Raw genomic sequence first — 11,398 nt, forward strand, 5'->3', positions numbered from 1 at the left:
AGAGAGAATAAGGAACTCTGGGCTGACCAGCATGTTAGCTAGAAGTAAGGTCCATCTCTTAGCGGTGTCATGGGCTCTCTTGGGGCAAGTGCACTGCGTGTGCTGTCCGCAGTGTGTGAGATAGTGCAGTCATCCCAGGAGGCGGGACTGGGCAGGCCGATGACTGAAGCCTTGCCTGGCTGGAACATGCAGAGGAAAGAGTATGACCACTGTACTCTCCTCTGCCTCAGGCTATTCAGCGCCTCTGGAGACATGAGGACCAATGGGGACAACTACCTATATGAAATCCAGCTCTCCTCCATCACCAGCTCTTCTTACCCTGCATGCTCTGGTGCCAACATCTGCCAGGTGAAGCCCAATGACCAGCATTTCAGCAGGAAAGTAGGCACCTCTGACATGACCAAGTACTACGTCCAAGGTAACTCGCAGTTTCCTGTTAGTGGTTCCGGGTACAGCTTTTCACAGGGAGAGCTTCCCGTGCTCATCCACACACCCACGGCATGGCAGTCTCACACACCCACGGCATGGCGGTTTCATACACCCACGGCATGGCGAGCTCAGACCTATTCCAGCTCCCTTCACGAGCTGATGCTACTCTGGTGGGCCAGGCAGGAGACGTCACAGGGCACACTCACTGCGGCCTGGTGTTAACATGCTACTTCCTCCTTCAGAAATGGCAAGGAGCATTAGAGAAGGTCAAGAGGGAGCTGGTCAGTGGGGAAGGGCCCTCCCGGCTGCCAAGCCTGAAGACCTGAGCTTCACTCCTGAGACCCACACGATAGAGGGACACACACACATGCATAAGCATGCACACACATGCACAGTGGAGGAATCCTGGCAAGCTCAGTGAGATTGGTGTGGGAAGGTTGTAGATGGCACCAGGCGTTCTTATGCTCTTGTGACTATATTCCTGGCAGGTCACATGTGTATCTGTATTTTAAATAACTTACCATTCACCATATAATTCTTGTAATTTGTTTTTTTGAACTGTGTGGCCCTATGAACTTTTAAAATAGCATTTTGAGATGATTAAGAGAACATGGACTGATAAGCGTGAGGTTAGATCAGGGTCCCTTTATTTCTGACACCAAGGACTAGCTCGGTGGCTTTCCACTTCAGTCCCATTTGGAAATGTGATTGAGCACTCTAGGAATTAACTGGAAACTGCTGTCCTGATGCATGCAGTTGATCCCAGTAGATGTTTAGTAGATGGTAGTCACCCATGACAAGATGCTCATGGAAGGGGTGGGGTCATGTACAGCTCTTCCTCTGGCCTCTCGCTGTGCTGCAGCCACTGTGGGGACACAGTGAGGTGTGAACCTCTCCTGTGGACCGAGGCTGTGCTGCTGCCATCCCCATAGTGAGGTCCTGCATGTATTGCTGGCCAGCTGAGTTTGTTCGCTGAGCCTTACAACTTAGGATCTTGCTGGATTCAAGTGTCTAGGCACAATTAGTTGGTGTCCTGGTGGTCAGTCTTGTTCTCCAGGTAGAATGAGACCTCCTGGCCAGCCACCATAAATTGTCCTAGCAGCCAGTGAGGTTAAAGTCGTCCCTTGCTTAGGGCGCTATGTAAGCTGTGAAGGCAGAGTACACACATGGGCCTTTGCGGGTTTGCACCTTTAACATTAAGCCTGTGCCAACTTTGACAGACCGTGAAAGCATCCTCTTGGTGGGTGCTAATAGTGCTGTGCTGTCTCCTTTCCTGTGTGACAGATGGAGATCTGGATGTGGTGTTTACCTCTTCCTCCAAGTGTGGGAAAGATAAGACCAAGTCTGTTTCTTCCACCATTTTCTTCCACTGTGACCCTCTGGTGAAGGATGGCATCCCAGAGTTCAGCCACGAGACTGCTGACTGCCAGTACCTGTTCTCCTGGTACACTTCAGCTGTGTGTCCTCTGGGGTGAGTGTGATGCTCATGTCCCTCTCACATGACTGTTCAAGAGTAAGCATGTGTGTGTCTCCTAGGTGTAACACTGGGGAGGATGTGGGTGTGCCCAAAAGATTGGCTTGCTGCTATCTGGTCTGTGGCATGGCTACCATTGCTCTTTGTCCCAGGTAGTGTTGACTGTGCTTCCCCCAGCTGTTGGGGAGCAGGGCTGACTGTACCTCCTTCAGCATTCTCTGTATGCTCTAGTGTGCACTTGACATGGCGAAGCCAATGAGAAGCTCCCTCTGAATGCCCGTCGAGTGTACTCCAGAGGCTGGGTTTGGTGGGCAGCAAGGGGAGTGCACTTCTGTTCTGAGGCCTCCAGGCCAGAGAGGAGGAAACTGGTGGTCTTGTGTCCAGGGCCATATTACATGTGAAAACTAAAACCCATTTATTTATAAGTAATCCTTAGTTTCAATGAGAAATCAAAGGTAGAATCTAAAGAAATTTTAAAGTCAACCTGTCATAGATATCCCCTCTACCCAGAAGCCCTGGGGTTAGGTCCTAAGGTGACCCAGTATAGGAGAAGCTCTGCTTTTGCCTGGCCCAGAGGGTTTTGCAGGGCTGGGCAGACCCAAAAGAAATGATGTCCTTGGCTGGTCCACGTCTTCAGCTCCTGGTATTTATTTCCTGATCCCTAAAGCAGTACCATCTGCAGTTGGCCTGCTGCTGACTGCTTTAAGTGAAGTCTCCAGGCATTCCACATGTTGTTTTCTATATCTGGTGGATCATGTGTCCTGGGGGGACTGGCTCAGTAAGCAGGTTCCTGGGAGTGCTTTTAGACACAGTTCCTGACACCGCTCCCTCTCCTCCCATGTGGTTTCTCTCTAGTGAGGACTTTGAGGATGAGGACGTGGGGCCGGAGTATAAAGGACTCTCAGAGCGGAGTCAGGCCGTTGGGGCAGTCCTCAGTCTTCTCCTGGTGGCGCTGACTGGCTGTTTGCTGGCCTTACTGCTGCATAAGAAGGAGAGAAGGTAAGGTGGGCAGCACAGTAGGAGAGCTGGGTGTGGCAAGTAGTGCCCTGATGCTTGGGCACAGGCTTGGGTTTTGAGCCTGACACAGCAAGCATCTAGATTGAGGATTCCAAAACACAGTCACTGTTGCCTTTTAATGTCTTCATCTCCATGACATGGCATGAGATTGTCTAGAACTTTGGCATTGTCCATAGGTGCCGCTGTGGTTCTGGTTCACACTGGGTGTGCACACCACAGGCTTCTTTCTCATTGGCACGCAGCCTCGTGTGAAGCCCAAAAAGTAATAAGAAATTAAGAATCTTACTGGAGCAGACTTTTATCCTGATCAGCTAACCCTCCTTCTCTATGTCACAGAAAGTGAACATTAATTAAATGCCTTCTGTATGTCAGTCGTGCTCTCCTCAGATTTTTATGTCACAAGTTAGGCCCTTGGGAAGTGCTCGAGGGTACTGACCAGAGCCAACCACACTCAGAAATGAATTCAGAGGCAGGAGTGGGGCTCAAGCAGAGCGGTGGGTATGTTTCTATGGGAGGGCCCAGTGTCAGGGCAGGCTAGGCACATGCAAAGTGTGTTCCCACTGCCAACCTTGGGAAGCTTGAGGTGCAGCAAGACTCATTCATCTGCCTCGTGCTGGGCCCTGGGGTTCTGGTTGTGCCTCACCCTGGGAGGGCTGTGTTTGTGGGACACAGCCCTTAGGAGTTGCACAGACTCGACTCAGGGCCAGCCAGCTGGGTCCCTTGTCCCTGCTCCTTCTGCTGTGGACTTACTGTGCTCTCCATTTTGACAGGGAGACTGTGATAAACAAGCTGACCAGCTGCTGCAGAAGAAGCTCGGGAGTGTCCTACAAGTACTCAAAGGTACTGTCCACTGAGTCGGGCAGCTGCTGGCTGAGGGCTGCCCCCTGCTGCCTCAGCCTGTTCTGCATGCTGGGAAGAGTGTGTTGGTGGCTTGGCATTGGAAAGAAACCTCTCACCCTGACACCACTTCTGTGGACTTTCTGCCTTCAAGTTTCTCACAGTACAGTTCCTTTAGATGACCTGATATCTAGTCTGTTCCCAGGCTTTGGGGAATAATAATAATAATAATAATTCTTGTTCTTCTTCTTCTTCTTCTTTTTTTTTTTAATTTAAGGAAAAAAAAAAAAGCCATAGTGCTGGAATTTCTGTACTCGCAGCATTTGGGTAGTTTCAGATAAACTTTGGTAAACATTGAAAAGAGGCCAGTCAGAGGATACAGATGTGCTGCTAGTTTTCATACACACCAACAAATCACTTCTTAAACTAAATTGAGGCTGGGAAGATGGCATGGTTAGTAAGTGCTTGAAAAGGACCAGAGTCTAATCCTCTAGGACTCAAACAACAACAAAAACCACATGCTAGAACCCCAGCAGGTAGGGAATTCAAAACTGGTGGAGCTCTGGGCTTGTGTGGCAGCCAGCCAGCCTCACCTGCTTGGTGAGCTCTAGGACAGTGTGAGACCTTATCTCAAAACCAAAGCAAAGCAGAAGGACCAAGGTGGATAGACACTCAAGCCTCTCCTATGTGTGCACACTCATGTGAACCTGTACACATTTGGAATACACATAGATAAATACAATTTAAAAGTTAAATGCCCTGATATAAGCCCTTCCTATGTCTTCTACACACTGGATGCCCAGTCCCTAGTATACAGTGGCCCAGGAGAGTCCCTCTCTGCCAGCACTGACTGCTGAACAGTCATGAGCCCTGTCAGGTCCTGTCTGCCTGGCCTGCTCATTTGGCTATGAGGCTCTTGCCGAAGGTTCTACTTTGCAGGTTCTCATCTCATACACCAGAGAGAGGCCCTGGGGTGGCCTGTATCAGGAGAGCTCTCCTGCAGCAGACAGGTCTCTTTGCTGAGTCTCATGGTCTCTGCTTCTGTTCCCTGTTAGGTCAGCAAGGAGGAGGAGACAGATGAGAATGAGACAGAATGGCTGATGGAAGAGATCCAGGTGCCAGCCCCGAGACTAGGCAAGGACGGGCAGGAAAACGGCCACATCACCACCAAGGCGGTGAAAGCAGAAGCTCTCACTTCCCTGCACGGGGACGACCAAGACAGTGAGGATGAGGTCCTGACCATCCCAGAGGTGAAAGTTCACTCAGGCAGAGGAGCGGAGGTGGAAAGCTCACAGCCTCTGAGAAACCCACAGCGCAAGGTCCTGAAGGAAAGGGAGGGTGAGAGGCTGGGGCTGGTCCGAGGTGACAAGGCCAGAAAAGGGAAGTTCAGACCCGGACAGCGCAAGCCAACAGCCCCTGCCAAGCTGGTGTCCTTCCATGATGACAGCGACGAGGACCTCTTACACATCTAACTCCGTGGTGCCTACAGAAGAAGGTGGAGCCATGGACAGCCAAGCACCTCCAACCAAATAAGACTTCAGCTCGATGATGCGTCTGTCATTTTGCCTTTAACAAAACTGCTTCAAAGGGAAGAGTTTCTGTAATGGGGGAGAGGATGGGGGAGGTGGGCACCACTCCTTCATGATCGTTTACAGTCAATGGAACAAGGTGTTGCTTGAATCGGCCAAAGGGCGGTACTTCGTGCCCAGGGGTTTGCCCCAAGTCCTCACTTACGATCATAGCTGCTGTGTGCTTCCAACAGGTGCCCAGGCCACATGCATCTCACAACAGAGGGCTGTGTTTGAAAAAAACCCTTGCTGCTTTAGACCCTACGGGGTGACCATTTATATTTTTAGCATTGTAATTCTCTCCCCTATTTATTGACTTTGACAATTACTACTCAGGTTTGCGAAAAAGGAAAAACAACAAAAACAAAACCAGTTTCTTTTGCCAGCAAGGGCATAAGGTGAAGCTGGCAGTCTGCCGGAGCCATTGTACACGGCTCCTGAACTGGTCCTTGATGCACACTTTAGTGAGCTGCAGTATTCTATTCTTCGCTTTGCATTTTGTAAGGGCACACACACATGCATAGGTCCCCGAGTGCCTAGGTTTGGGAAGGCCCACCTGCTCCGTGCCCTACCTCATCTCTGTAGTTGCAGTTCTTTGCACGAATCCCTCTGGGTGTTGCTTTTGCCAGCTGGTGAGTCCCAGCAGCTCACCCAGAGGTGGGTGTCTGTGCACACGGTGGAGTAGAGGTTCTTGGGGAGGAGCTGCGCTTCAGGTCTGAGCTGTAGGTCTCATCTCTTCAGGTTCTCATAATGCCACCTTTACTGTGCTTTTTGCTTTTTTTGTTTTTTTAAAGGGGGAAAATGTTTATCACCCATTCGACCTATAAGAAGCCTTAATTTGCACAGGGTGATTTATTACAGACACCGTGAAAGGCGGTGGGCCAGTGTTGGTGTGGGGGCTGTGCTAGGGCAGTGTCCCAGGATGGGAGGGCAGGCCCAGTCCACTGGCTGTGGATTCTTTTCTTGATGTGTTCTTTTTCACATTATAGAGTTGTAGATAGGTGGTACTTACATACCCAAAAGCAAAGTACCCCGCGGATTTCTTGGTTTATGCCTGATTTTGCTAGCTTATTTGATTTCACATTGAGTGTATTTTTAAAAATTGATTTTTCTCTTCATTTTTAATCAACTTGACTGTAATATGAAGTATTCAATTTCAATAAAGATAAATTATTAACTATGTGTAAGTGACTCACCCCACCCCCAGCCCCTGATTATGATAACCTCTAAGCTAGTGGCCACTCTGAATGCCTGGCTTTTCCTTCTGTTTACCCTTCAGAAGGCATTCACATTTGGTTTTTACCACAGTGTCCTGTAAAGCTACGCCTCCCCCTTTCCTGGAGTTGGCTACGTCTGTCTTCAGCTGTCCCTGGATCTCAGGGCTACACTCTCCCAATATGAGCCTCTGCTTCTCTGCTCTTCCCGTCTGCCAAAGCAAAACTGCCATTCATTTCTAGTGACCAGAAAAGCCCAAGTGAATGCATGGCTTGCTTGCCACCTTAGCTCGCTGAGCGTTGACTCGGAAGCAGAAAGCTCCCACAAGTCACTGTTTGCTGCCTGTGGCTTCTGTTGACCAGTTAAAGATAACAGACAGGATTCATGTGTGCCACTCCACATGCCTAGGGTGTGAATTGTCTGTGCCCAGTATGTGTGTGCTCTGTACACAGCCAACCCACCTTGTAGTCAGTAGTCAGTGAGCTCTGCTGTGGTGCTTACATACAAACTGCCCCCGCAGGTCCCCGATGCACACACTCTGAGACAATAACCTGCCTAGTGGAGCCTAGAACTTGCTCTTGTTCTATAGCCACAGATGACCTGCTGCTGCCTTTGGAAGTCCTTCTGAGCGCTGGGATTATACACATATGTTACCATGCCCATGTCTTGTGGTATTTTGGTATGAGGCAAGCTCTGGCATTCTCTCCAGGGGCTATTCTTCCAGCCATATTCCCTGTCCATACAGAGCCGGCATTTGTAGAGGTCCGTTGCCACTTAGTAAGCCCAGTGGCAGAGTAAGGTTCTGGCTCCTGCCCTGAGGGCTTAGCTCTGGCCCTCAGTAGGAAAGAGGGGATGCTAAGAGGTATGGATGCTTTGGTCCTGGCTCCTCCAGCCTCTTGAGAATATAGTCCAGTGACCCTTGGCCTCTGATGGTACAGGATCTTTTAGCCAAACCTGCCTGACAGCAAATAGGAAAAACCAGAATCTTTTGCTGTTTTGTTTTTTTTGTTTTGCTTTTTCTTTTCTGTGCTTCCCCTTTTGAGTGTTGAATGCTGAGATGGAATGGGTGGAGGGCAAAGGAAATCACGGGACATTGTAAAGCACCTGAAAGTCCCAGTTTCTCCCACTAAACAGCACTACCCAGCCAAGCCCTTACTTAGGAAGGGCTACACCCAGCCTGTTAGAATATCTGCAGATAATGGACAAGAACCCATAGCTTATTGTTCCCTTCTGCCCCCAGAGCCTGTCGGGAAGGTGGCATAGAGGACACAGACTTCTAGAAATCCTATTTCAGCCTCTGAGGGGCACTGGATCTTAGGCTGACCGTGCCCTGTGTTGTGTGGATCTTGTCTGGGCTCCATGCTGACCCTACTCTGGCCGAGCTTCTTGTAGGTTCCAGATACAATTCTGTCAGAGCAAGAAGACATAGACATAGTTGGTTCCAGGGAGCAGGCAAGGCAAAGGGTCACAGTGCTCACACTGATGTGAAGAGAATAGAGCAGCCTTTGCACATAGCCCGCAGAGGGCCGAGCAGCTGCTGGACCAGTCTTGGCAGAAGTTTCAGCAGCTGCCTAGTGTGGAAGGGCGAAGTGGATGACAGAGCCAGTGATACTTAATGTAGGAGGAAAGAGAAGCTGGGCCCTCGCCTCTGTGGTCATACAGGCAATGTGATCACACAGGATAAAGGATGCCTTCTCAGTTTCATCCCTGACTCCCATCCCTGGGCACCTGAGCCTGTCATTCCTACAGATCAGGACCCTCTCTGTGACTACAGTGCCACACCCAATGTGAGCGTGGGCACATCACACTGCAAGCACTAAAGCCAGGGTCCTGCTGGGGGTGGAAGCTAGTGAGGAGTTTTGGCCCTTGGCACAGTAAAGGAGCTGAGTGAATCAGTGCTCACTGCTGCATCCAGATGCCTTCTCTCTCTTGAGTTGCCCCAGTGTGGAAAGTTCTTAAACTCTTAGGTTCTTGTCCCATGAGATCCCCTCTATACCCTGCTCAGACTCCATCCACCCAACACACACCGTAAAGCCAGACATCCACCTGCAGGCCCATTGCCAGAAGGCACCGCAAAGGATCCTTGGGGCTTGCTGCTGAGCCAGTCTGAGGTCACTGAGACACCCACCTTCCCTGTCTGGCTAAGAGTGACAGAAGACACGCACCATTGACCTCTGGTCTCCACGTGTGCATGTGTGGAAAAACACTTGCACACACGGGTCCAACAAACTGTAGAAACAATGTGTGGTGATGCATATTTATCATGGAGCACTTGGCTGAACAAGGTTCAGAAGTTCTAAGTCAACCTCAGTTGCATTTATAGCAAGTCTGTCTTGGTTAGGGTTTTATTGCTGTGAAGAGACACATGACCAAGGCAACTCGTATAAGGAAAACGACTAATCGGGGCTGGCTTACAGTTTCAGAGGTTTAGTCCATTATCATGGTGGGAAAGCATGGCAGTGTGCAGGCAGACATGGTGCTGGAGAAGGAGCTGAGAGTTCTGTATCTTGATTCAAAGGCAACCAGGAGAGACTGAATCTCTCCTGCAGGCAGCCAGGAGGAGGTTCTCTTAAAGCCCACTCCTACAGTGACACACTTCCTCCAACAAGACCGCACCTATCCAACAGGGCCACACCTCCTAATAGTGCCATTTCCCATGGGCCAAGCGTATTCAAATCACCACAGTCTGGATTACATTAGGTTATCTCAAAACAGCATCAGCAACAACAAAGCCATACGAGGAAATGACAGGACAAAAGGAAACTGCTCCAATGGTAGCTCCTCACACTGGGAACCACTGGGTTCACCAGAAAGCCCGGTTCAGCTTTCCTGTTGAGTCATGGCTGATTTTTTTCCCTTTAGTGTGTATGTTCCCCAAACCCTACCTCAGTTCTGCAGGACTGGGTCAGCCCCATTTTACGGATGGCCTATGGGAAGGTCACCAGGATTTTTGGGTCACCCATAGAGCACCCTGGGAATCCAGTACTTTATAAGACCCAGGCTTACCCTCAAACCTGGCTTCTCCCTTTTAAGATGAGCCCAGCTTCTATTCTTGTTCCTGTAGTTACTTCAACCCCTGACCCTAACACCCCTACCCAACCCACATTCCCATTCCTCCCTTGGCTCCAGGAGGTACCAGCACCCCGGGGCCACTTTCCAACAGTGGGGAAGGTACCCACATGGAATTTGTGTCTAGTTGGACATTAGATGAGTTGAGCTGATGCATAGGAAGTTTTGGAAAATGGGTCACTGGTAAATGGGTAGTGTGTGAATTACTGAGACATGACTCAGGGCAGGTGACTTGTGATCTTTGTATATATATAGCGAAACACTGCAGACTAGTCATGTCTAAAGGAAGCAGGTTACTTTGGGCTCACAGTAGAGGCTGAAAAGTCCAAGAATATGGAGCTAGTATGGTCCCATGATGATCACTCATGCCAGAAATAAGGGCCAATGGGCACACATGAAAGAGAGGGGCAAAGGGTACCGGATGCTACTTAGTAGCTTGTTCTTGTAACTAAGCTTGTGTCTTGGGAATAACCTTAATCTAAGGGTCCCAAATGACCCTCTCACAGAGGCACCTAACACAATGGGAAACATTTACATTATGATTCATAACAGTAGCAAGGTTGCGGTTATGAAGTAGTAATAACAATAGTTTTATGGTTGGGGGGTCAGCACAACATGAGGGACTGTAAAGAGGCACAGCATTAGGAAGGTATGAATCACTGCCTTAATCCCTTCATGAGGGTGGAACAGCATTACCCAGTATCTCTTAAAGGTCTTGCCATGCCTCAATACCATCCCATTAACAGTTAAATTTCAACCTGAGATTTGGCAGAAAAACACATCCAGACTGTATCATCAGCCCTTCTGGCTTTGGGTTCTCACCTATACTGTGGAGTTAACCTGGGAATTCATCAGAGCATGGCTCCCTCTCAGGAAGGAGTCTTGCAATTTAAATTGCCTGGGATATCTGGCCATTTGCATATGGACTGGAACCATAGACCTGGGTAAAGATAAAGGGAACCACATAGGCTAAGAAAGACTCTCCCTCAGGCCCGAGCATAGTTCCTCTCTAGACCAGGGCAGCTATATTCTGCATGGATAAGTCAGAGGTGGGCTTAGGGCCCTGTGTGGTGGGAGGGGATGTGAGGACAGTGAGGGGGTGCTGATTTCTATTCTTGTCTTCTAGTGTGTGTTCAAAGTGGGACCTTTGCACCTCGGCTAGTCTGCAGACATACACAGGACACATCTCAGGGAAGTGTATATTTTGGGGGCTCAAAAAAGACAAGTATCCTGCTCAGTGTTAATCCATTGACTGCTCTTTGGGGTGGGGCTTTGCATATTTCCTCCTTCTGTCCTCCTCACCCGATCCCTCATTGCCTACCTTCCTACTTACCTGCCTTTCTCCATTCTTCCAGGATGTGTTCAGCCCTTCCAGCAGAGCTCCGTAGGCTGAGCGCTTATGAAGAAGAAGAAAGCTGGCCGAGAGAGCAGAGCTCTGGCACTGCCTTATGAGAAGTATGTTTTGAGTAGGCCAGCTTGTAGACACACCTGGGCAGGAGGGGACCAACTCTGAGTTCCTTGGAGCAAGGAATCTTAGAAACACAGGGACTCATAAGTCTGCGGGGCTGTGCGCATGTTAGGCTGTGTGACTTTTCTCTTAGTGTGATGAAATACCATGACTGAAACCAGACTAAGGAAGGTTATTTTGGCTTATGGATGCAAAGGGATGGAGTTCTTCATGACACAGAAACCATAGGGGCAGGAACATGAAGCTGGCTGATCACACACACACACACACACACACACACACACACACACAGAGAGAGAGAGAGAGAGAGAGAGAGAGAGA

General features: G+C 49.6%; 1 protein-coding gene across 1 annotated transcript in view; it reads left to right on the forward strand.

Annotated features, from left to right (window-relative positions):
* Positions 1-5,673, forward strand: part of Igf2r (insulin like growth factor 2 receptor) — an 88,528-nt gene extending 82,855 nt beyond the window's left edge. The window contains exons 42-46 of the mRNA XM_029471387.1: positions 231-418; positions 1,714-1,900; positions 2,759-2,902; positions 3,691-3,760; positions 4,813-5,673. Coding sequence (XP_029327247.1) covers positions 231-418; positions 1,714-1,900; positions 2,759-2,902; positions 3,691-3,760; positions 4,813-5,229 — 1,006 coding nt within the window. The 3' untranslated portion in view covers positions 5,230-5,673. The remainder of the gene's footprint in view (positions 1-230; positions 419-1,713; positions 1,901-2,758; positions 2,903-3,690; positions 3,761-4,812) is intronic.
* The last annotated feature ends 5,725 nt before the right edge of the window (positions 5,674-11,398 follow it).

This window comes from Mus caroli, chromosome 17, assembly GCF_900094665.2.
Source record: "Mus caroli chromosome 17, CAROLI_EIJ_v1.1, whole genome shotgun sequence".
Classification (NCBI taxonomy): domain Eukaryota; kingdom Metazoa; phylum Chordata; class Mammalia; order Rodentia; family Muridae; genus Mus; species Mus caroli.